This window comes from Ciconia boyciana, chromosome 6 (assembly GCF_034638445.1).
Source record: "Ciconia boyciana chromosome 6, ASM3463844v1, whole genome shotgun sequence".
Lineage (NCBI taxonomy): Eukaryota > Metazoa > Chordata > Aves > Ciconiiformes > Ciconiidae > Ciconia > Ciconia boyciana.
The window spans coordinates 8,313,907-8,340,873 of NC_132939.1; the positions used below are offsets into that span (position 1 = coordinate 8,313,907).

Consider the following 26,967-nt stretch of genomic DNA (forward strand, 5'->3'; position numbering starts at 1 on the left):
CTCATCTGTAGCAACACACTATCAAGGCACTGCTATCAACTACAGCAGAATACAAAAGGTGTTCTACCGAAGAGGCATCGAGTGCCTGCATTCAAATTTAGAATGCCAGCTCTCTAACTCAAAGAGGCAATCAGGTGAATACCACCCCCAAAAAATTCTCTTCTTCCAAACAGTATTATTTATTTTTATTCTATGATTTTTCATTCTACAATTTTGCTATCCTATATTGTGGAAGAAGGACTTTCATCATTTCCAAATATGTTGCAACTTTCAGCACTGCTTTCAGTTACGGTAAACCCAAAATACAGTGAGCAATAGTTCTGGCTGTGACCATAAAACCCCACAACGTCAACTAATAGGATGCTGTATGCATTCATATGAGGTGCCACCACCCCCTCAGCGCACACAGAAGGCTACGTAGCCCTTCCTGTGGAATGACAGAATCTTTCCCCCAAGATAACGCAGAAATACAGCAAAGTCTCTAAATTTGTCTTAATTAACAGAATCATACTGAGGCTAGAAACAGCACATCACAAGAGGACAAGTGAAGCAAGGGTAGGGGGGGATTTTCAAGTGCTCTAATTCAATTAGGAGGCAGTGACTGACACTTGGACAGGAGAGGTTAATTGGGGTCACCAAAACGCAGTAATTCCTTACCTAACCAGTCATTAAACTTCTTAACCTCTGAGGGCAGTCCCAGTTCGGTGAAATCGCCCGTGTGGAGAAGGATGTCCCCATAAGGCATCTGGATGCCATCTGTTCTGGAGTGTGTGTCTGAGACGCAGACAAATCGCGTGTGGCCCGCTGGTTTTGGAGTGTCATATGGGATAGGGTCGACCCTAAAGCAGACACATAAAGATCTCGTAACAGTTACAAGGTTAAAGCCCTCGCATCTATTATTTCAGATAACATAGATCTATCTCTACAGAAGCGTGCATGCACACACATACACATCCATTTACACACACCATGCTGAAAAAAATTACTCTGTAATGCAACACTGCCAAAAATCCAGAAGGAACCACAGTGCTTCTTAAATACTTACCCGGTAAGTAAGGCAGATTAAAAAATATACAAGATATGGCCAGTTTCTGATACTAAAGTTAGTTTAAACATTGGAAAAAATGGATGAGAGACTTTGAATTCAGATATATTTTTTCATCATCTGCCTTATACATGAACAAGTGCACGGGCCATTAAATAACAGGTCTCGCAGGTGGGCCAGCAACAGGCTCTCACTTGAGCTGAGCAGCTTAGCATGTGATTTTGTTCAAGGGCATAGGCATTCCTACAGATTCCAGCAGGAATATTTGTTTACACACAATCAGGTATATTCAGGAGTGCTCTGATGAAGCCTGGAAATTGCAAAACTGAGTCTAATGACAACTTCTTACCACTTCCTACCCTCGTACAAAATCCTGAGCTCATCTTCACAAAATCTAGAGAGTCAGGAACAGATGTGGTAGAGCACTAAGCAACCATAGAAAAAACATTTTTCTCTATAGCCAATGATGTTAAAAATTTAGTTCAATTGGTTATTTGCAAGCTACATTTGTTAATTTGATCTTAGCAACTATATATGACCCAGCATAGAATTTTGGTTTTGAGGTGTTTTGGGTTTTGTTTTTTTAATTTAAGCAGAACAGAGAAAAATAATAGGGAAGAGAAGTGCTTTTTGCATACTTAGTGGTTAGAAGTTCTAATTTGTAACAGAATAACTCAAAATACAGAAGGCAACCCATTGTCTACTTTGGTATAGCAATTATTTCTCTGCAGAGTTACCATAATTTGATTTGCTCAACTCAACTCAGCATTTGAATAGCAGAGCGTCTTGATTAACACCACAGAAAACCCCATCCCAACTCCACAAAACTTCAACCCATTCCACTGACGTGCCACTTTGACCATGGTTAGAGCTTAGCTTCAGCTAGAAATTTTGAGGTATGTAGGAGTTATGTCAGAGTAATAGTCCACTTACGTCTCAAATCATCAGAGCAGTGAAACCACACTAAAGTATTTTAAAGCACCCAAAATAATGCTGTTCTAAGACTTATTGGGACAAACTGGCACAACAGACATTCAAAAATCAGTGCCTGAAAGTAAAAAGAAAATTAAACAGGTTTTATTAGTTTTGCTCTCCACACTGAATGAAAAGAAGAGCAAGTAACTAGCACACATCGCTGTGAATCTGTTCTTCTTAAATCCCCATAGTCGTAATGAGGTGTATGATCAGTAATAGAAAATAAAGCACAAATCCTAAGAAAATATACTTTTGGAGTATTTCTTTATTTACTGAACTGTATTTACTATTTTTAGTAAACTGAATCAGTATTTAGTATTTACTATACACTAAACCATGTGAAAACTTCCACCAGTGTCTTTAACTTCAGCTCCCTACGTAAGTAAGAAAGACCAAAAGCGTCCTCCAGGAAGCAATTCAGCTCCCTACACGGGGCAGTCTGTAGTGGTTCAAGAAATCAAATTCCACATGGGTATGTACTGGTCTCCAATAGAAAAATGTCCACATGAACACACTTACTAACAAGATTTTACTGAGTCTTTTCGATTTGGTAGAATGTTTACTAACAGCTAAAATTTTAGCATTGAGGGTGTGGAGGAGGAGATATTATTTGTTAGATTGCATTTTCCTAGGTACCGTAATTAAGTATTTCCAATCAAACTGTATTTACCATAAACGTACCACATTTGGTTGCCATGGTCCACTGAATTAATTTGCAAAATTCAGGCTCTACCAGATGATGTTTACTTTAATTTGGTCTTTACTTTAAAAACAGATTTTACTGCAGGATGGCCAGGATGGGAAGGGACAGTTTGGCAGAAAACTTTTTTTGATTTTGGTATTGCACCTCCTATTCCACCCAAAGCACTAGGTATGATTAGTTGAGCCATGCAACTGGTTACCACTACAGAAACCCACTGCAAAAATCTGAACTCCGACAATCAATGGATTCTTCTTCTCTGCAAGGGTCAGAAATTAATAAGGTTATTATTACAGAGGAAAATTCATTTACCCATTGAAATCACACTGACAAGCTGGGCAGAACCGCAATTATAGGCCATAGTGCTTTTGCATTTGGTGTCTTCCTCCCAATTACTGAAGGTAAGCCGAAACTTTTTTAATAGCATGTCACACAGTAAACATGGGGCTCTCCAAATCAACGTTTCCACATTTCCAAGTATGTTTACTCCAGACAACACAAAAAATGAACACCAACTTTCATCAGTACCACATACCTTGTTCAGATTGTCTCTGCTTGAGCTATGACCAGCACTGCCTGCCTCTGGGGAGTCCAATTTTGTTTGTACATAGCAGCTATGCTTTTGCTATTCTCTGCGGTTTGCTTCCAAACAAACCTTGTTTTGCTTTAGGCAATCCCTATTAGAGTATGACACCAAAATCTGGTTTAGGATTTTTCTATTCATGCAGTGACTTACTTACAGAAAATTCTATAATCTAAATTCATTAAGTTCCTGACCCTTCTTTCTCCTCTTTACAAACACTATGATGTTGCCAAGTAACCTTTTTTCTACGTGTTAGCTTAATTTCTTCTCTTATTCACTAGTGCTTGCCTACTAAGTATTTGAAAGTGAGATACTGAAGGTTATTGTGTTCAGCCCATCAGTTTATCTAACTCAAAATAGTCCTTCAACAGAAACTTAATAAAAGTGGTGTTATTGCCAGTCCTAAAGGCTCAAGTCTTCTTTTCATCCACAGCTACAGTATGGCAAACGGTAATGCGAGATTCTTCTTTTTCACTACATCACGAGAGGATTGGCCTCTGAACCTGTGAGATCAGCTACCGCAGTAGGCGAGGCTACCCTTTCACAGCTCTTGGCGACACACTGCTCGCTAGCAGGCTTCTACCTGGGCTGTGAACATCATCCGCTCTTCTGGTGGTCTGCTCACCTCAAGACCCAACATCTGGGGATTAGAGACTGGCATTTCTAAAAGCTCTGTACTAGTTATGCATCTGACCCGCACTGCAATTCAACAGGAGATAAGGTAATTACTTCAGCCCTGCCCACCACCAGTCTCTGCTGAATCAGAGCACATACCTGAGAAATTCAACTTATTCTTTATGATTTGCTCCAAACACAGTGAATCCAGCTAACCTTGACACTCTCCATCACCACCAATGCTTTATTTTTTCAGTCTTCCTGAGCTGGCAGGCTGAAACACTTTACAGATTTCATCACTGCATTTGGAAAAACATGCTCATGGAAAGACGCAGTAAATGTTATTCCACAATAGTTTAAACGTTCATACGTTAGGATTAATACAGCAATCAGGAAATGGGAAACAACCTAACAAAATAGCCAAGTATCAAAACAAATGAGGATTTTTTTGCCTTAAGTTAGTATATGATTTTGGGCATCTAACTTCCTTGAAAGACAGCTTATCCACCCTAAGATATCTGGCGCCTTAGGAAATCAGGCACTTTGGCGTTTTTTCAAAAGTTTATGTTAAGACCCAGAATGAAATCCCGTAAGGCAGTTGAGCAATGACTGCTTTCTAAGATCATGACAGTAATGTAAGATCTGTCACATTCAATGCATTTATGACAAGGGTTTAGGAATCAGAAGGGACAATGTAATCTTCATACACTTCTATAAGGACCTTGTTTATCAGGTAACAACTTGGCTTTCCTAAACTGCCCTTACCACCAGTTGTTCTCATTTAGAGTAAGAGTCCCTCAGGTACAAACCTCAAATTTACAGTTCCTCACATGTTGCTGCAGCTGAATCAAACACCAACATAAACCAGGCTCCGATTTGGCTTGCTCAGCTATCACTAACCAGTATCTTCTTCCAAACCCACGGTTCCCACGGCACTTCCAGGACAGCGGGGCCGTGTCAGGACGCAAGCCAAGCGCTGCCCCTTGCCCTGCCGGCTGCACAGACGGCAGCCCACATGCGGCGTTGGCTGGGCTGCTGGCACCCGGTGCTGCTCCCGGGGACTGCACGGACTTGGAGTTGTACACGTCCTCATCCGTCAGACAGCAAGTTTTGTCATGGCTTTACGTTTTAAAAGCTGAGATTAAATAATTAAACAACAATCAGCACCGCAGAAGTTATCAAAGGGATTTTGGGAGCGAGGTAGGAGGGCTGAATTCAGAAACTCAGAGGAGGAAAACATTGGGCCTTTCACATGCACAGAGACAAAGGACTCGAGTTAGGATCTCATGCTATGGAACAGACATATTAGCTGTGTGTTCCAGCCCAAGCTTATGCTAGTTACTCATAATGATGTCTTATAAATCAGCAGCGTTAGAAAGTACCTCCGAGACAGAAAGGGCAGTGCAGCCCTCCAAGAGACATAGCTGCAGGTAGAATTACACTGGGATCCTGTTTTCAAAGAAAATTTAGAAAAGACACAAGCACCATTTTTCGGAAAGAAATAGAAGTGATTCCAAAGGATAATTCTGCATGGATGACTTCAAAAGCTGAAAATACAGGGCTCTGGCTGGGTTAGCCAGTCCCTGGGAATGCCTGGGCTTACAGAGCTGAACCCACAGCCTTTTCACTTCCCTGCTCTCTTGGGTTTTGAGATATGCAGACCCCAAATCCCCTCTTATAGAACAATCCCCAAGAAACCAATTCATCCATGAAAACTAAATAAAAATCTTCAACATTAAGCCAGGAAGAATTTCCAGTTCCTAAAGTGGAATAAATTACTCTGATGAATGCACCACCTATGCTGGACAAAACATTTACAGATGCTGAAAATCATCCCCCCCCCGAACCCTACAACTCAAACTGGCACTATTAGTGCTTACAGTCCACTACTTTTTAAGCTGTTTGCCAGCTTTGCTACAGGTGATCAGCAGTCACTGTAGAAGACCATGTAATTTTACTCTTTCCCAGACTCACCGGACCCATGAATAGTCCCGTGACATATGGGGCCATGTCCTTCCCAGATTTCATGACATTGTATGCTGTCTTTTCATCTCTTAATAATTTCTCCATTGGGTTATATCTGTGACTGAATTTGTGGGTTTGTTTTTTATGACATCTAAATTAGTATTCATTACAGATCCATTTAAGCACAGACTTCAAGTCTATGTACCACATAAAATCTCTATGTGTTGTTGCACTTACTCTACTGTTTGGGGAGTCATTTGGAGACATGCTATCTAGTAACTATTCTATATTAAAAACATATCTATATTACTAGCTTTTAAAAAACCACCTACTCATAGTTGCTATGAATAGTCATAGCTTTATTTATTTACAGTTTAGCTTCCTCTTGCAAAACCTTCATACTCTTCCTGCTACTCCTATTTTCAAAATTTGTAAACCAAATAGTTTTTCAAAGAGCCAGTTAGCTTGGTATATTTATTTTAGGATTAAAATACAAACATTTTCTGCAAAAACACTTTTAAAAGCTTGTTTCTAAGTGCTGTTAGTTCCCTTTCCTCAGCTAAGGCAACAAAAGATAATTTTGTTGAAACTGGAAAACAAAAGCAATGTATTTTCTACTTCTTCATCTTTTTCTCTCTTTGAATTCATACATCTGCCTCTACACATGCTCCCTCTGGCATGGGAAGTTCAAGACAAGAGACTAATGGGAATTTCTGTGAAAACTCCTTGCTATGGTACTTAAAGTATTTGTAACTGTAGCCAAATCTCACTGCTTTGTTATATTGTGATATTTGTCATTTCTCTTAAAGCCAGTCCCAAGTCCTGGAACTGGGTGATCATGTGAGACCTGTGGCTTAATTATTTTTGTCAAAATATATCAATAAATCTCTCAGTTGAAGAAAAATGCATGAAATGCATCTGTATGCCCTGCAGATGTTCAAGAAATTGAATGAAAATAAAAGATGTATCATTTTCTTTTTTTTTTTTTTTTTTTTAAATCTCAGGACTCCTAGGCCAACTTTGTAATTTTAGAACCAGTTTTTAATGCCACAGACCAGAAGGACTATATCAAAAATCAAACTATAAATGTGTCTACATTTTGAAATAAAAATTTAACATCTGAATTTAAAATCTTGAGCTCGTAACATTAACATAAGTCTCAAAATGTAGTGTCATTTAGTTTAGTTGATCAGGCTGATATGAACATGGACACGTTACTGAAGACTTCATACACTATCAGATTAAAAACCAAAATTCCAGCATCAAGCGTGGAGCAGACACAGTGCCCCTGTTCTTCATTAGAACATATTCAACATCTTTTGAGCTGCTTCACTCTCCCAAAGCTACAAGGGACCAAGCTTTCTGTGCCTGTGTTGCTCTGCAGCTGCATCTCCCACTGCTGCTCTGGATGCGCTTCCCCAAATTTGAAGGCACCTTGGAAGATCCAGGCATTTTTTTTTTCCTCTACTGAAGCACTCTTATTTCTTACAATTATCACCATGACAGCACCCATCTCAACACCCAACATTTCAATCCCCTACTTGCCCCAGCTGCAGGATGCTGGCAGCCAAGGCCACAGCAGCGATGGCACGCCTGGGGACAGCCTTCCCACACGTGCTCCCATCTGCGACACCCCATGGCTGGCCAGGCAGAGCAGGCGCGTCCCCTCGCCCGCTGCGATGAAACACCAGTGAAAGGGCCATCGTTGGGCACACACCAGAGCTGACAGCGCACAGTCAAGACCAAGGCTCTTGGGTGACAAAAATCCAGAAAAAGGCAAATTACACTAAGGGAGGCTGTAAGACTGTTGGGATGGTGACTGAGGCCTTGTTTCTTCCCAAGGACTCACCAGGCCCCCAGGGTTTTATCCAGCACTCTCCCTCCTTCGCCACAGGCTCGGACACCCATGCTCGGATCGACAGAGCCCTGGCATGCACGGCTGTGCCTCCCCAGCTGCTCCGACCAGCCGCCTTTGCTCCCCGAGCTGGCTCAGCTCACTGAGTCCAACAGGCCCTGGCATCTTTATCTCCCTGAGTCATCTCACCATGGCTGCCCTTGAACAGGTAGATGCTGGTTTCCTAAGCACAGCTGTAGATCCCAATCCTAAATTAGACTCTACAGGAAGATGGCCGAGTGATAGGAACTTATAAAAAGGAAAACAAAGTACGTGCCTGGAAAAGGGGGAGGAGGTGAAGCAGACTAACACACTCAGCTGTCAGTAACCATTTTCATTTTTTTGCTTAAGAAATCCTAGTACCCATGAGTAAAGCCAGACACCACAGGTTACCATGGCTTTCCTCAGCCAACAGCATAGCAAACAAACTGGAGGAAAAGCCAGGTGGGGTGGTGGGACTGGAAGGACACCCAGCAGGGCAAACGCTCCATTAACAGCACACCACAGATGGTTGCTTCAGCCTCAGGGAGGAGAGGCAAAAGCCAGCACAGGTAAGAGAACGACTGCAAGTCAGCGATCTCCACAGGGCCACCTCGGCAGCTCTGCCTCCCCTCCCAGGAGCTCCCTTCCCACGCCTCGTACTAGAGGGCTCAGTGGTGGCCTCTCCAGGGCTAACGCAGGCGACATGAAAGCTCAGCACGTCTCCTTCACTTCGCTCCTGGCCGTCACGCAGGAGACGCACCTCCAGACCCACTGTGCCAGCACGCCTGTGGAAGGAGCTGTGGGCCTGAAAATTCACAGCAGTCAGTCAAGAATTATTATCACTTCATAACTTGAATTTAAAAGTTCCAAACAAAACAGGCCTTTCATAAATATTTTTGAAGCTGTAGTGACTATTTTATAAAATGGTTTGGCACGTAGATTAACTTCTCAGTATTTATAACCGATGTCCTGATTTTGAAAGGGAAACTACAAAGACTTTGATGAAGGGGACAGGCAGGTTATCTGATCGCGTCGTGCCCTCCACTGAAAGGCGGACCGCCTGCAAATTCTTACAGCATAAATTCAGCGCATCATATAGATATCCAGACATCTCCAGCCAGAAAAATATATACATGCACATACACAGAGCTGATTTTGTGATACAACACATGCTGAATGACACCAAGGCAAATACTCATTTCCTCTCAATAAACACAATGAATGTCAAAACACAGCATTGCTTTAGTTGGCCGCTCTCAGCCATTAATTGTTTAAATCATACACATTAGTGCTTTTGTTAACTTGACTCCATCTTCCAGTATGGTCAAACACCAAGAAAACAGCTGGTTTCTTCTCTGACTAAAAAGAAAGGGATGCAAATACCTTTCAACACTGTCACTGGTAGATCTTATTTATACAAGCACATGTATCGAAGAACAGACTACCCCAAATTAGCTAGAAAGCCACACCTCTTCTGGAGACCTCCATGTACATATGTCACCCATCAAAACCTTAAGAGAGAGTTCTGGAAACTGTAAAACAGAGGTCTGATACTTATTTCAGAAATTGCATTAATTGTGTCTCGGTGCAATGTGGAAAAAAAAAAAAATTACATTTACAAACCCACAGGAGGATTCAATGCACCACTCAGCAGCTTACTGCTAACGTTTCCAACAATTATAGCTGCAGGGAAATGATGGATCTTTTTATTACAGGTTTTGGAGCTGTTTTACTTCCAGTGAGATTTATGAGATTAAACAGAAAAGACCTATATTATCCACTGTCATCATTTGGGCAAACTTAAGAAAACCCTCCTTTATAAGGAATTTATAATAATACATCTTCTCAGCCCGATATAAACCTCAACTAATTAAGAGTCCAAACTCTGTTAATCCCAGATTCTGGTCAGTAATAAAACTAGAAAGAGGTAAAATCCAGGTTTTCTATGGTGTTCTTTGGGGGCAAATATTCACCTGGTCTTTCTTCTGAAGTACCTAACCTCCTTTGATATTAATGGGAATTCAGAAACTGAATTGCTTGAGCACTTTTGAAAATCCTATTAATCATCTCTTTTCAGATGAAATTTCTTTTTAGTCAATGAAATACCTTCTACAATTTGGGTATAAGTGGCTTTCCAAAGGTTAGAGAAGTGAAAAGGAACTGAATACAGTATCAACATCACTCTCAAGTCCAGGCAAAAGTTTCTCCTTTAAATAAACAGTAAATTGCCATTTTTATGCTGGTATGGTTTCAATTAAAAGTCATTAAGAAGCACTTTTCCCACATTCTTTTGTTGATGTTGTTGGGGAACTGCTATATATTATGCCTTCCCCCCACCCCAAAAGAACTCATTTGCTGATAAAACTGCACCTACTAGGAAGGTAGGTCAATAAGCTCTCTACACCGAAGGCACATTTTTATTTCCCTACTACAAGCTCTACAAACACCAACTCATTAAATATACCCAAAGTATAATGTGGCACCCCAAAGAAAAGAGAATTTAGATCCAATTTTAATTTAAGGACAATGAGATTGGAAAAATTCACATGTTTATATCTCAGCAAGAGTGAGGCTAAATTAATGTGTGGTATCCCTCCAATTATTTGAATTGCATGAGACATAAAATGGGGAGAACTTATTTCTAGGATGGAAACCACAGAGAAGGCTTTAGCCCTTGCTTCAGTAGTAAAACAGTTTTTCAAATTGTAACGCAAAAAAAAAAAACAAAAACAACAAACAAATAGAAGCAGATCTCCAGGATAGATTAAATTTAATTGGTTTCGCTCTAACTTGACACATCAAAAATGCCATTTTTCTCAGAAATTAGGACCATTTTGGTCAGAGGGACAGATGTAGAAAATTAATGAGGGCTTACAATCACAAGGTTCTGTCAAAAAAAGAACGGTATAAAAGAAATTACTGCAGCATATACTCCATTTCTTATGCCCATTTGCATTAAGAATGAAATCTGGAATGCCCTAAAATTCATAAGCATAACACTTTTTCTTGGAGATGATAAATTCAGCAATAGACAATAACTCTTATGTAATAAGGCAAGTGGACAACTGGACTTGAGGGCATACAAAATTTTGAGGAGAACTGATTATCTTGCAGAGTTTGCTATGAAATCTAAAATGTGTCTTCATGTTTCAGAAACAAATACTCAGCGTTTAGACACCCACAGGATTGAGCCTAGAGCATTTGCTGAGAAACACCTGAGGTTGGTTCTGACCCTCCCTGCCCCCCAAATATATTTGGTCTGAAGTATAGTAACTACTTGAAATTTCACTGACTTGCAGCTCAGGAAATACAAGTGTTCTTCTTCAATCCACAAGTTAACTATACAGTGCAAGTAAGAAACTCTGCACTTAACCTTCTCAATCATTTTACTTTCTGACCTGTAGGTATCACCCTCTCCAGGGATGAGATGCGATTCAATCTCCATGCAAGCAAAGTGTTAGCCCTCTCCTAAACAAAGTGCTAATCATGAGTCTTTCTGCTGCTCTGCCTTATGATTAGAGTTCCACAGGGGTGATGGAACTGAGTCCAAAAAACCTCTTCAAAAGAAGGACAATTCATGCTGGGCAAATGCCACGAGTTCCCATTTTTAAGTTACTAAGGGCATAGAGTGCCATCAACATGCCTATGAAATTGTCACTCATGTTAGTAGGAGATCGGTGAACAAACAGAGTGGAACATATAAACTCAAATAAAAAGGAATTTCCTAGTATTCATGCAGCATCAGATACTACTTTAAGGAAGTAAACTGGCAGACAGTGTATGTTATCTACAAAATCCATTTGTGGATCTGAACCGGTACAAAAATCTGTCTCCATTACGATGTATATTCTCTACTGCATCTAAGCTCTAACAACCTTTTTGAAGATATTAAGTAATAAAATGCTTCCCATCGAAATCCAGGCATCTAACACTATTTTCCCACTAAATAAAGCTCTTCATAATAGCTATGCTGTCTTAAAAGGCCTTTTGCCACTCAGTCTCATTTATATGAATTATTTCAGCCCTTGTCAAAGGTTTCAGCCTCTAGCTCCTCTTAAGTTTTAAGAAGCGTTCTGCAGGGAGGATGATAAAATATAGACAGCAATTTAGCTCTCCTTCTAAAGTTAAGTCCTTGTTTTTAATAGGAATAGAGAGAGGAGATTATTAACTAGCTTCTACCAACACCAAAATACAGGTTCCTACTCAGCACCCAGGTTACCGAAAAGCTCAGTACATTAAAATGGTTGATTGAAACTATGTAAGCTTTCATGCTATATAGTCACGCAGCTGGCCTAATATTGCTATACTCCTAGTAATTCCACTGCCACAAATCTTGACACCAGTCATCTTAAGCTCAACTTGAGTTCTAGATTTAGACTGGTAAGAGATCTGAATCAGTCTCAGGATGTATAGAAAAATATGCATTTACTTCATATAATTTTCTTTGAAGTAGGGAAAAAAAAACCCCATCAGAACCAAGTTCTACTCTTAGATATGCTCTCAGCCCTTCACAGCAACTTTGCTGGAGACAAAGAAACATAAAGACGACTTTGGGCATCTACTGGAGAGGATTTTGCACTTTTATCTTTCTATCATTTACCTTTCTAGTGCAATTGTCTTCATTACAGCTAACATTGTCTCCCTCACATAGATGTCTAACATGAAACCCAGTCGCAGACAGAACTGGATTCAATCAACAAAATGCTGCAATTCCTTGGTGACTGGACTGGAGATGGCTGTAGTGTGCTGGGCCATAGATACTGAAAGCAGGTTCTTTTACTTGTAAAAGATTGTGCCAAATACATTCCCAGCTAAAAAGATTATACCAGATAGCTTTCTCCCTCTTTTCTCTCTCTCCAGTATTAAACAACTTATGATGAGGAAACCACAGGTCAAATAGTATACATTCCACAATATTTCAAGATACAAACATGAATGTGAGGGAGAAAAGGCTTGGTAGATAAAGCTATAGCGCGGGGAGAAATAAAATCTCATGTCTGCACTAGCAGAACACTGCACGAACGTAGCTTCAGTTGGACATACTCCTTAAAAATGCACAATTCATTCTGACTTACTTTCCTCCCTCCTTTATTTTCTTCTTAAAATCTCAGTCATTATTTAGTGTTCTCATACACTTTCTCCTAAGCAATGAGTACTTATATGCTAGAGGCTGCTGAACTCAGCACCAATGCCTTCTTACAGAAAAAAAAAAAAACAAAAAACAAACAACACCCCAACGAACTTACGGATAAAAACCAGCACACAGTATTTTTGTGGCACCATCACTATAACTTGTCTCTGGCATTTATTTGACACACATCACGTTTAGACAATATTATGAGAAGCACTGCTGCATGTACGATCAGGAGGTTTTATCAATAATGTAGTTAATAGGCAGAGGGTTTGTGGGCAACCACAGTGTTATAGGTTATCTAAGAACATTTCTGTTTTGCTTATACTTCTATCATAAAAATTAATGACTTAAAAGTCCTCAGTGGGAGCATCTGGGACATTCATATTTATCAGAATTGTTACTGACTTCTGCAGTTAGCAATTATTCTTACTGTGTTAAACCATTTATTTCCAAATATGTATCCCCAAAAATCAAATAAAACAAAAAATGAATTATAGTCAAGATAGAAATCTACCTCAGGGATACTTCTAGAAAACTCAATTTAAAAATGCATTTACATTCGCTTCTAAGCCAGTAACAAAGGCAGGGGAAAAGAGGGAAGAACAACAGAATCATTTTGATTTCAGTATTATCTACAAGTCAATTCCAAAGCTAAATAAGCTGAAACCCCTCAATATGCAATTTCTGTATGTGAACATTAGTAAGGTATTATCACATATGACTCAGAGGTTGTTGCTAATTGTACAAACCTACTTAGTAATCACTTAATATGCAACAGAACACAAGACCTTGAAAGCTTTGAAAACTAGCTGCTTTCTTTCCAAACCTGTATGTTGCACACTATCAAAATTTTGGTTCACACGGCAGATGTAGAAGTGCACTGCAGAAAGTAATTTCTATGCCAAATACAAAAAGCAAATGTTTTGTAGCTTTGAAATTTAGAGAAAGAATATCACCCTGAAAAGCTCCAGGAAGGAGGGAAACAAGCTGCACCACATAACATTTTACGATACAAAATGAGATGTGGGCAATGTAATTTCACTTACGTGATTCAGTTACAAGCGATGCAAATGCAATCTCGCTGATTACACTTCAAAACAAAAGAGCGAATTTCGTTACTTCAACCAATGTATTAGACATGTAAAAATTATGAAACATCCTACCTGCAGCAGAACAAATAGAAACCATCATTTCACATTTCGATGGGAATAACCAAGGTGGGTGAAATTCATCCTGTTGTGGTGGGCGCTAGTAAGGCATAAACTGGATAATGCAACGTTTAAGCTCACATAGTCAGTGGTACATAAGGTCTCATGCACAGAGATGAATTCCACCAAACTTGTCATTAATAAGCTACAGACAGAGAATTTATACCTCAGATCCCCCTAACCATGACTTAAAAAAACCCCAAACAACAACAGAAAGAAACAAAGAAAGAAGAAAGACACCCCAGAAAAAAGAAAAAAAAACCCCAACCCCACACCTTTTTTTATGCAGAAGAATCTTTTTCATTGTTTTTATTTATCTTCTGGTTTCTTCACGCTTGAGAATATGAGGAGGTTACTCTGAAGTTAAGACAGGCTGTGTGAATTAAAAGTACCGTAGCTTTTCCTATATGACTCCCCAGGGAGTCTATTTATTAGACACAGTCCCGTTTTCTGATTCAGCTTAAGCACTTTAGTTCCTAAAGAATGAGTGTCCACACCAAGGGGAATTTCAGAGTACCAGCTGCAGAACAGCCTTTTCTGTAGAAACTACCTGAATCAGTTTCCCTATACGGATACACACTTAGCCTTGGTTTTCATCTTCATGCTCCTCTTAGTACTTAAAAGGAAGAGAACCTTAAATGTTTTTAATATGTATTCCGATAATAAAAACTTAAGGAAAGCTTCAGCTACTTGAAAATTCACAGTAAAACTGACAAACTGGCAAAACCAAAATACATAAATATACGGAATATCAGAGTGTACTTATCGTCAGCTATACTAACTTGGGTGGGTTGTTTTTTCTTTAAACAATCAAAACCACTTTTGCTTTGACTAAGAATACGTGTAAAATTGCACCCACCTACCCATCCACAGTAATTTTTCTCAGCGTGCAAATGAAATGCCAGTTTTTTTTCCTGTCATTATGGAGCAGGAAAATATACCCTCCAGGGACAGACTACAACAGAATTCCACAACAGCTCTGCAAGGCTACAGGGAACGGCAAATTAAAAAAAAAAGTACGTTTCTATGAGTTTTCAGCAAAAAATCATTACTGTACCTTCTGTAAAAGATAGTAACTAAAACTTCCCAGCATCTTTCACAGGTTTGTAACAATTAGGGTATTTTCAAAGTAAGGAAACAGGCTAATTCAGTAAGTTGCTCAAGGAGACAAAAAAGCCCCCCACAACTGTTAAAACCTGGGAACAGCTGTCTTAACCATTTCTTCCTTTACATCTGGATCCATTTGTTTTTTAGCTTTCTTTACATTTCAGCGTTCTGGCATTGCCACTGAAATTTCCAGTTGGACAGCACGAAGGGCTTGTGCTCGTGCTTACTGAAGTCAATAAAGTCAGAGTTCACAGTGACCGTAATGGTACAGGAATGTGAGCTAAGTGAAACTCTTTTGTTCACGTCAATACTTTAGCAGTCATCTATATTAAACAAAATTAGCAGTTAAGATTCTTAGTTCTTTGACTAAAGTGACTAATTTCCTGCAACCTTTCTCCTCCTTCCTCCCTCCAAACTTTTTGGCAATCAAGAACAGACTTACAGACTGTTTCATAACAAATACTGCCCTGAAGGGCAAAACTGGCAAGATACTTCAGTCTGTTCCAGAAATCCCTTCTGCAATTGATTATTCCATCTAGTTCTACTCTACTGGTTTACTCTGGCCTATAAAATCCTGAGCTCCTTCGTCTTCTGCAGACTGTGAAGACCTGAGACTAACTATACCCCTGAAGGGCAAAACTGTTTCTGGAATTAAGAGGCTCTGGTCAATCTGCGCTCTGGAAAATCAACTGCTCTAAACTTTTCCTCAAGAATGGCTTTGTCTGCAGGCTGCTGTAGAAACCAAACGGCAACATGCTCAGAGGCCTTCCAGTAGCAATGACTTTTGCATAAGAAACCATCTCTAGCACTGCTTTCTTCCATTGGTATTACCTATAGTAACAAAGATCACATCTATTTCTCTCCTTGTCAAGTAACACGTTAGATTTTTTTAAATAATGATCCTTTAACTGATGAAGAGAATATCATGCAGTTCCCAAAGAGCTATGCTCATCTTGCCCACACAAATGACATTTTCTTGTCTGAAACATCACCATCTCCTCAAAGACCATTTCTCACCGAAGTAATACCTTGCTGTTACTATGATTTGATACCCGTATACCCTTTCCACTGTGTCACCAAGACAGCAGCAAATACAACTTAGTTTAACATGCACAGGTGTATATTTTTTGTAAAGCAGCTAACTGAAGTGGCTGACAACCACTCCCACAAGATCAATGACATTCACTGTGTCACAATACCCTTCCTTATAAGCCACTCTCCCTCTGTGCACACACACCCCGAACATGATCCAGTAAGTCACTCTGCCCTTGACCTTTGCTAAATAACCATGCCCAGAGAACAGCCCAAATTACAGACTTGCCACTGAACTATTTCTCAGTATGAGGCGACCTGCCAGGTGTACGTACCATCAGCCCCAAGACCTCAGTAAGCAGGGGTATGCCTAGCTGCGCTCGACTCGGACAAGCCAGCTACCCGAAGGGAATCTAACCTCACAGGAATTTAACAAGGTCTCTGACTCGTGGCATGTGCCACTCACTTTTCAGTTCCCAGCCTGATGGCAAAAATGCAATTCCAATCCAAGCGTGATGGGTACATGCTTGTATGTGGAGGGACAACTGCTGTATGGTACAAAGGGAATTCAGCCCTGGGACATTAAGTGTGGCCTGCCACCAGTTTAACAAGATGTCAGAGCTGCACACTGAGGATAATAGAATGTACAGCCACTTTTATATTTTGAAGTAAGTACAGGGAAGCGCTGTTGCCTGCATAAACTATGCTGTGATTTTTCACACCACTGCGCAAAACAGAGGAAACCGTTAACCATGAAGACCTGTTGCCTCCTGGATTTTCCCTGATGGTTCCCAGCCTGTGATTCTCTCTCTCATGAGGGTCGCACGGAGCTCCGACTCATGGGAGATAACAACTTGTACTAGGAAGCCTATCAAGATTATTGCCTTCACCATCCTCCCATTCACAGATCTGGTAAAGGCCACTATTTGCAGGTCAACAGTGTAAAATACACAAGCACAGGCTTGGCCCTCCTTAAAAGTCAGAGCGTAAAAGGTGAGTGAGTCATGAGCTGTTTCATGAGTACTTGTCAGGAAAAAGGGAATCATAGAATCATTAAGGTTGGAAAAGACCTTTAAGATCATCAAGTCCAACTGTCCACCTAACACCTGCATGTCTACTAAACCATGTCCTGAAGTGTCACGTCTACATGGTTTTTTAACTCCTCCAGGGATGGTGACTCCACCACCTCTCTGGGCAACCTGTTCCAATGCTTGATAACCCTTTCAGTAAAGAAATTTTTCCTAATATCCAATCTAAACCTCTCCTGGCACAACTTGAGGCCATTTCCTCCTGTCCTATAACCAGTTACTTGGGAGAAGAGACCAACCCCCACCTCTCTACAACCTCCTTTCAGGTAGCTGTAGAGAGCGATAAGGTCTCCCCTCAGCCTCCTTTTCTCCAGGCTAAACAACCCCAGTTCCCTCAGCCGCTCCTCATCAGCCTTGTGCTCCAGACCCTTCACCATCTTTGTTGCCCTTCTCTGGACACGCTCCGGCACCTCAATGTCTCTCTTGGAGTGAGGGGCCCAAAACTGAACACAGTATTCGAGGTGCAGCCTCACTAGTGCCGAGTACAAGCGCACGATCACTTCCCTACACCTGCTGGCCATGCTATTCCTGATACAAGCCAGGGTGCTATTGGCCTTCTTGGCCACCTGGGCACACTGCAGGCTCATATTCAGCCGGCTGTCGACCAGCACCCCCAGGTCCTTCTCTGCCTGGCAGCTTTCCAGCCACTCTTCCCCAAGCCTGTAGCGTTGCATGGGGTTGCTGTGACCCAAGTGCAGGACCTTGCACTTGGCCTTGTTGAACCCCATGCAATTGACCTCGGCCCATGGATCCAGCCTGTCCAGGTCCCTCTGCAGAGCCTTCCTACCCTCAAGCAGATCAACACTCCCGCACAACTTGGTGTCATCTGCAAACTTACTGAGGGTGCACTCAATCCCCTCATCCAGATCATTGATAAAGATATTAAACAACACTGGCCCCAAAACTGAGCCCTAGGGAACACCGCTTGTGACCGGCCGCCAACTAGATTTAACTCCGTTCACCACAACTCTCTGGGCTCGGCCATGCAGCCAGTTTTTTACCCAGCAAAGAGCACACCCACCTAAGCCATGAGCCGCCAGCTTCTCTAGGAGAATGCTGTGGGAGACAGTGTCAAAAAAAAAGGCCTTCTTCCTCTCCCACTAACCCGGAGTCTCTACTGGGAGCCTACAGACAGGTAGCTGGTCACATCCTCCCAACCACTCCTCGTTTCCAGGCATGTTTTCAGTCAAACCTTTTCCCAATCCCATTCACAGTGCAGCTGCACTGACAACTGTCTTGAGCCAGTCAAGACTTCAGGCATCACAGCCTAGAAGGGAGTATTCACAGGACAGCTGTGCAGACCTAGACCGAGATCCAGCTGTTCTCCTGTGCCCACCTTGCCACTTCTCATGCCACGACTGCTGACTTGGACTAGCCCTGGAAGCTGCGTGGCCCCTCCACAAGCTGATTCAGCTCACCAGACGGACAGGAATACGAGCGCAAGCGAAGCAACAGGAGCACTGGGCACGGCAGGAATGAAGGCAGTGGGCTGCTCCTTTCAGCAGAAGCTACATGTTGGATCAACACAGCAATTAAGAAACTCCTTGGTCTAATGAGTGTTTTCTCTATTTCCAGACACAGTTTGATCTCGCATCCTATGTTAGACTTCTAGATGACTCCTTTTGTTAGAGACAGTAATTAGGCAGGGATGGGAAACAGACTTCCTAAACAGACAAATTAAAAGCAAACAAACAACATGAATGAAGAAAGAAAAAAAGAAAGGCAATTAACTTTAATATAGTGAGATAACAAGAGCCCTGACTGGAGCTTCCTTATTGTGCTAAGGGGCTGTGTTTCACAACCTTCCTCACACCTTTCTTTCCCAGCATTTCAGTCCTAACCATCCATGCTTTTTTGTTACTCCATTTTTTTTATATCTTCCTTGAACAAAACTGCATCCTTACAGGGTCTCATGTATTTATTTGAACTTTAAAAGCAGCAAGTGACCCTGCTGTATATGAAAAAGAGTTATGCTCTGCTCAGTTTTACAGACTTCGCTTTTTTCGTTTTTGTTTTCCTACAACCACTTAATTTTTTCCGGAGGGACACACTGACATGAATGCCATATTAACTGCCAACTCTATGAGAAGAACATTTCAATCACCCATTACAACTAAGAATCAGACCTCTAAAGTCCAATGGCCAGACACTGTTTCATGCCCTTCCAGTAACCCTGCAGCATGGCTATCACTGCCACTTCTTATCTTATCGCCGTTTCAAACACTGTCGGCTATGGTCAGACAAAGAGCCAGACCTAAACAATGATGTTAAATGAAGACTTCCTCCCAACGCAGTCTTGAACTTCTAATGAAACTGATCACTCCTTAGCGAGATAACAAACCATGTCGGGGTTGTACAGGCTTTAAAATCCAAGTTAAAGAGAACGTCAAAAGGAAGCAAGCTTCCAGAAAATGGCACAGCTATTTCTGCATGTAAACATTCTCTCTGGGAAACAGGTAAGCATCAACCGTATGTATATGTACATTCATACACACATGTAGAAACAAATATACACCATGTGGGTTTTTCAGTTCCTTCATTTTTTTAATCACAGAAAAAAAAGATCAGTCAAATTCTCTTCTGTTACACCTGGTGAACAGAAAAAAAGATTTAAAGGAGGCTTTTTGGCTCATTAGATTTTAAAAGGCAGCTGAAGTGGCTGGGAGTTTTCCAGAGTAAAGAACTCAACCTTTTTTAATTTCATTAAAATTCAGCACTAGAAAGTGATGTCAGTTAAGAGAAAATTATTTTTGCACTGTTTTTATAACAGTAAAAGACCTCACATATATATGTAACAAAACAAAAAACCTAAACCCAGGAAGGAGCAAGACTTTTGCTTCCATAGGTTTTTTCCACCTGGCTGCTTGCTGTCAAGAGTATAAGCTTTTTTTACCAGCATAATCTGTGTCTTCATTAGGTGGATCTGTTAACATGATTAACATTAGAACTATACCAGCAAACTTCACTAAAATAGATTTGGCCTCTCTTCAGACTAACTGCCCTTTCTTCCAGGGAAGCCACAGGTAGGAGCTCTAAATGAGGATTAAGGCTTTTCAAGGAGAGAAGATCATCCTGTTCAAGGCTCCACATGGCAAAGAGCATCCTTTATTCATCCCTTCCCATTAGCGCAGATTTAAGCGGGACCATGCTGACTGCCCCAGCTCCCCAGAGGCCTCAGTACCAGGGAAGGTCCAGAGATGCCATCCCGCAGTTCAAACCGGGTACTTCTTTTCAATCCTTGCACCGACCAGTGCCTTGCACCGTCACTCGTTGTGGCAACGCCAGCAGGACAGCTGGCCGTTCGGCACTCTCCACGCTTTGAAGCACTACTCTCGCCCCGCAGAAAGTCAAATTCCCACTGATCTCCATAGGTGCACTCAGGCCCTTCAGGATGTAGAAATTATCTCAGATTATTCTTGTAGGTTTGAACAACTGTGGGAAATTCTTTATGTCTTGTTTGGAAATTACGTGAAAGTCTCGTGTGGGTTCATTCTAGCTTTGCAATTCACCTCCACACTGAACTCTAGACCATCTGACACCACGAGACACATAAACCAACACCTTCATAGCTATGTCTCATGAATTACTTCTGCAAACGAACTGCAAAGCCAGCCATACATTAAACACAAGGCCGTTACTCATCAGTGCGGGTATAGAGTTTGATAACCTCACTTCTCAGCAGCAGTGCCAGCCTCTGCAGCTCCCAGTCCCCTCTCGCTGTGGCTGGTTCCTGCTTCAGCAGTCTCCCCTGTTGTGCCAGTACAACTGTCTGCAGGGACAGATGGTGAACAGGACTGGAGAACTGATCTGGGCTACACAGAGTTTCTCTCCCTCTCACTCCAGGGGATTATTCTGCATTCCCAATTTTGTTACATGTACAACACAGACATGTGGGAGAACAGCAGAGCAAAGGAGTGAGGGCCATTCAAGTTGGCAGTAGCACCACCCCCCCAAAAAAAGGGGGCAAAAAAGCCCTCATAAAACCACAGCTTCACACACTCATTGTCATTATGAATTTAACAAGCAGTGGCTTAAAGCAGCTCTCAAATCACAGTGGATGTTACAAGGGATGTTAGTTTGAGCAGCTTAAAGGTTGCAGGTCTTTGTGAAACCACAGTGCAAATCAGATTGCTCACCCGGTCAGGAGTTTAACATCACACCTGAAGGCAGTGGTGAACCTTGCCTAGGTGTGCAAGTGAATGCTTTCCTAGCTTGGCTCCATCAGTGATTAAGCCATATAAAAAAGGCAGAAATACCACAAGGAAAAAATAGTAATTTAAAAAAAGATATTTTGCCCTTTTTAGCAATATAACTCAGGTTAGGAAAATATTCCACAGCATCTTACTATTTCTGCAAGGATAATGCAGACTTAAACTCCAAAATCTTGATCCCACTGAAACCTGTGACAAAACTTCCATGCACAGAGGTTGCACTTCTCACTATTTCAAAACACTCCCCCAGCAACAATTACAAACTGGCCTTTCAAATGTTTATGATGGGGTATGTAGCTCAGTGAAAGCACAAGTTACTGAAGTTCTACCCTCTTACTATTTTCATAAACATTTAGGTCAAGTGCTGCAGAGCAGCATCACAGAAAGCTCCTTCAAGATGCACTCCAAGAAGAGTCAGGAGCAGCCACCTTCTTACTAAGTGCACGGAGCAGAAGAATGAGAAAGCAAGTAAAGCTATCAATACAGGGAGTTGCCTGTATGCTATTCCTCTGTAAAAACATAAGCACTGTAGAACCTTAAAAAGTCCTTTTCAGACATTGTCTCACTACTAACAGCTAATATAACAGGAAATTTTAAGTCAAATAGTATATTAGCCAAAACACCACCAATAAATAGCAAAGGCTTAGCATAAAAATGAAAAACACTAATGAAACATAGTGCAGTTTGTTCATACCATGTGCAGTCTATAATCATGCATAATGTAACAGTGCAACTGCTAACAGCAGGCTCACAGAAGATAATTTACACTTGTTTTTATGGACATGAGGAACTGATCTTTGAAGTTGTCCCTAATGAGATTCTGCTTGGCCCTAACAGCATCCTGAGAGAATGTGCCGGTTTTCTCCCCTGCATCCGGTGCATATTTATAATGCAGAATCCAGACCTATTTAAATTGCACATGTGGACTGGTGTCCCCCCATGCCATCGCAAAGTCAGATTCTCACAGTGGGGGAAATACCTACTAAAATGTCTCAATTTACCTTCAAGTCTTTTTTGTAATTACCCATACCACCTTTACTAATTACCAAAAGATACATGGGGGTTAATGAACAGTTGAACTCCTAACTTGATTAAGCTGCCATGTCACTGGCAGCTGTATCGCATATTGCGGAAGACATGTCCAAAATACAGTCATAAGGCTCCTCAGAGAAAATAGAAGTGTAGCTGTGTAATAGATCAGAAGACTTTATTTCAAAAACACAGGCAGCAGCATCAATAAGACAAATAGAAAACGTTTTTTGCTATGCCCTATGTACTCATTGCTTTAATACTATACCCACCAGTTTTTAAACACCCTTTCAGTTATGAGATCTGCAAGAACTACTGAACCAACATCACTAAAATCTCAAGTTGCAACTAATGCAGTAGCCACAACGCCTCCTACAACCAGGAGATACTGTGGTACGACTACCGCAAATTGGCGATGGGTGAAACACATAATGTTGACGGAGAACAGACCTCAACTCCGTCATGCTCAAACACAGGTAGTCACATGTATAGTAACTTCTACAGTACTGGACCAAAAATGACTGCAAAAGTTAGATAAACATTTAAAAACATTGGTTTAAATGCTGCCTAATGTAACTTTGGTACGTGAGTACCTGGAGCACTGCTGCTAACAAGTGTCATTGCCCACTCTGAGCCAGGTATTGACCCATGTCTGGTGACAAATTCAATAAGGACAGCCTAGGTTTTACTCTCTCTTCCACACTTCTCCCAGATATAGCCACCCATATACCATGGTTCTTGACTATCACTGTTTCAAGTCAAAGTATCAAGTAAACTAGAGCTGATTTTCATTTAGAGAAATATACTAAAGTGCAAACTAAGGTAGTTCAGGGAACGTTTTCATGCGCCACGCAACTCTTCCTTCTGCAGGATAACAGCCTTCAGGAGGGTGCTAAAATCGGAACGCTGGGGATGGCAACTCCAGCAGCCATCCACTGTAGCTGATACATAATATACTTAAGCTATACCATCAGCGAGTCAACATTTTAACTCCTAGTTCTCTGCCTTTTTCTACTTGGAAAATAGAGAGGGGAAAAAATCCATAAATTCTTTGAACACACTTGTCAGCACTGTTCATGCCCTATGAATGTACAGGATATCGTTTAAGATTAGAGGACTCGGAGGACAGATAGCAGGATACCCGATTTTTCATTTACAGCTCATTGTCTAAGCTGACCCTAAACAAACAGAAATTCTACCCCCTGACAGCTGTTTAGTGCCTTAAAAAAACCACAAAGGACTCTGCTTTAGTTCCTATAAAGATGTTCATGTAACAAAGACCACCACGGCAACTGGTGTTCTCTGAAGAAACTCTAGTTTGAATGGAGGCAGACTAATCTACCCTCCCGGTTCCACGTGAAGTCCCTACAGGTAAGAGACGACAGTCATTTGTGGGGAACTTATGAGGGAAGCTCTAACAGTAACTACAATAGCTCTGCGTGCGTACGTGGAGAAAGAGAATTTGTTCCCAGTGCACTGTCTGACACGGCTCACAAGCACACTAAGCCCAACAGAAGAAAAATTGTAAAGAATAAAAAAAAAAAAGTGTGCTTTTAAAGCTGCTAGGTCCTGGGCACAGCACTGAAAGGTTCCAATGACCTTGCCTCAGTATGTTAACGTACAACCTCTTGGTCAGCATTGCTAGATTCCCCTGTGAACAACTACAAGGCAGAAGTCTGGAAGCTCAAAATCTAAAAAAAGCTTTTGTTAGGACAATAATATAACACATACAAACCTGAAAGACAGACTCCGATACTACTGCTGCAGCAGTAATGTACCATATATTACTGCTACGCTTCATGCTAGAGCAAGATCGCCTTTAAACACATGTGCAGACAGTAAAATCGTAACAAATGAAATAGAGCTGCAGGTGCAAGGTGTGCTAAGAACTATACTTTAGGCCAACATCTTATCTCTGGTTATTTCTGTGTATTTGAGATCATTTATCCATTTCTCATCTTCCATTTATTATGTACTAGTCACCTCAGTACCTTCCTCTTGCATTTTATTGGACAAGTGTCTAGACCCTAAAGAAACTGCATTGCCTCTTTATAAATAGATATCCAGAAAATTGCCACTTCTTGTACCAAATCTTCCATAGACCCCCATTTAATTTGAACTAATTAATCAAAAAAACACCCTCTACCAACTTCCTGACTCTATGTGTTTCAGTTTACACCTTTTAGCTCTGCACTGAATAAAATGATTCATAAAAGGTGTCTCTCATTCTGTAGAATGATGTCTTAAAAACTTTCTAAGAGAAATACTGACTGAAAATGGTGACTCTTGCATATCACAGTATTAAATGATGGTATGAACAGACTATCAAGGAAGCCAGGTGATTCAAAGTTAATTTTCAGCTTAAATTAATATTCCTCTTGACAGCCTAGACTGAATATAAGGATTCTTTTCAGGAAAATATGCTCTGTATTAATGATATCTAGAATGAATGAGCCTGAAAACAAAACAAAATCCCCCTAAACACAGAGCATTTAAATTCCTTGAAACCAATACCAGGATTTCCTTTCTTCTCTGGCTCAGAGAAAACGAAGGCTCTACTCTACTTACATACATTTTAAAAACAACCTGTTTTCTTGAACGCATAGAATTTATGGCAACACGTAACTATAAACAAACGATGAAAACTCCAAGAGTTAAAGGTCTTCGTTTTGTTGTCAAGATGATGTATCAGGTTCTGAGAGGAACAGTATGTGTGATCCTTCCATTAACACAGCGGCACTCTCACAAGGCAGCAATGCAAAGTAGCTGCGCAGAACACCACCAAAGGTCACAGTGCAAAACAAAAAAAAAAAAAAACAAAACAAAAAAAATCATGTACCACCCCTAGAGGATATTCATCATCATTTTAATTATCATCATCATTTTAATTCTCAGAGGGTGTCTGAAACTCGTATTACAGTGTTTGATCTGTGCAGCCTCCTTATACCGACAACATTTCTAGCAGAAAAACTGTCTTAAGAACTTTGTGCAAACAATTAAAATACCCTCCGAAAGATCGAAGAAGTTGCAATATGAGTCATAACTCTCCCTCAGTAACCCAAAGAGGATGTCCTAAGTGGAAACTTTCAAGGTATAGCATAATAACGATAGCAGAACAAAATCTGTTCTTCTTGTAAATATGCCTTCCTTTCAAAGCTGCAAACATCACTGTTTAACACACAAAAGGTGATGGAAAATCAAACTAATGTCAAGAGAGATACAATCAAAATGAAAAAAATGTATTTAAAAAACCTTCAAGTAATTTCAAAGATTACACCTGGGTTCTATATACTATTCATGTATAATTATGTATTTATTTAGTTTTAGTTTATTCACTCCTTTCCACCAGAAGGAAAAGCGAATACCTGGCTGACCTGAAATTTACAAAACAAACCAACCATAAAGACGAAATTTTCCTCTTCTTTAGTATCTGCTAATTACCATAGTCTTATATGTACATTGTTAACAACCAGAGAAAAGAAGTCCCTGTAAGAATCATAGCTTAAAATTGAGGGAGCCACTTAATCTGGCATCTCTAAGTAACCGGTCCTGTCCCACCGGAAGCAATAAGAGCGTCACTAATCACTGCATTTAACAAGTATAGGACAAGGCTCCTATTTATTAAATATGCTGGACCACATGGAATTTTAATTCTAAACAATTATTTTCCCCAAAACCACTACTTCACCATTCACAGGAAAGAAAATAACCCTTTGGCAATTCTCACTGCTGGCCAAAAGTGAACGTGCTTTAAGAAACAAAAAAGCCTAGAGTAATTAAAAAGTAATGACTTTTTTCTTTGTGCTCCCTATATAAAGGAGCACGAGGGAAGATATACTGGACTAGCACCTTTTCCTTCCCATAAACTGATACAATAGCTAAACATTTAGGAGTAATGTGCTGACCCTGATGCTCCCAGTCACTACACTCAATTCCTTACACCAGAGAAATTGTAAACGTGGTAAATAGCAAGTTTCCCGGCTTACAAATACATCAGATCAAGTCCCTCTATCATACTCCTTTCTCCTTCCCTCCCCCATTCTCTCTCCATCTGCTGCCCTCCTGGGAAAGGAGTGCTACACTTAATGGCTGTGTGCTTTTAAGTCTAATGTGCTGGATATAAGTTAATGCCCAGTACAGTAAGTGGGGACTCTGCTGCGAGGAAGCCTCCAGTACTGTTTTTCCCTTGTCAACATCCAGTGGCATCTCTGTAGCCCTAGTGTCAAGCAGCATGCAAGGAAGACAGGGCCTGGGAATATGAAATCCACAACCTGTGACAAAAACAAATCTTGCAAGACACCACACAGCACAATCATTTAAATAATCTTTTGGTAAAAACAGGAGAGAGTTGGGATTTTCATATTTGTCTCTCCCCTCAACATGTGATGATCCTAAGGGT

The 26,967-nt window shown here is 40.8% G+C and overlaps 1 protein-coding gene across 4 annotated transcripts in view; it reads right to left on the minus strand.

Annotated features, from left to right (window-relative positions):
• Positions 1–26,967, minus strand: part of MPPED2 (metallophosphoesterase domain containing 2) — a 110,480-nt gene that overhangs the window by 68,707 nt on the left and 14,806 nt on the right. For 3 of the 4 annotated variants that reach the window (XM_072864418.1, XM_072864419.1, XM_072864421.1), the window contains exon 3: positions 658–839. In XM_072864418.1, coding sequence (XP_072720519.1) covers positions 658–839 — 182 coding nt within the window. Of the gene's footprint in view, positions 1–657; positions 840–14,376; positions 14,488–26,967 lie in introns of those variants that run through there. The other variant, XM_072864422.1, reaches the window with a different exon arrangement.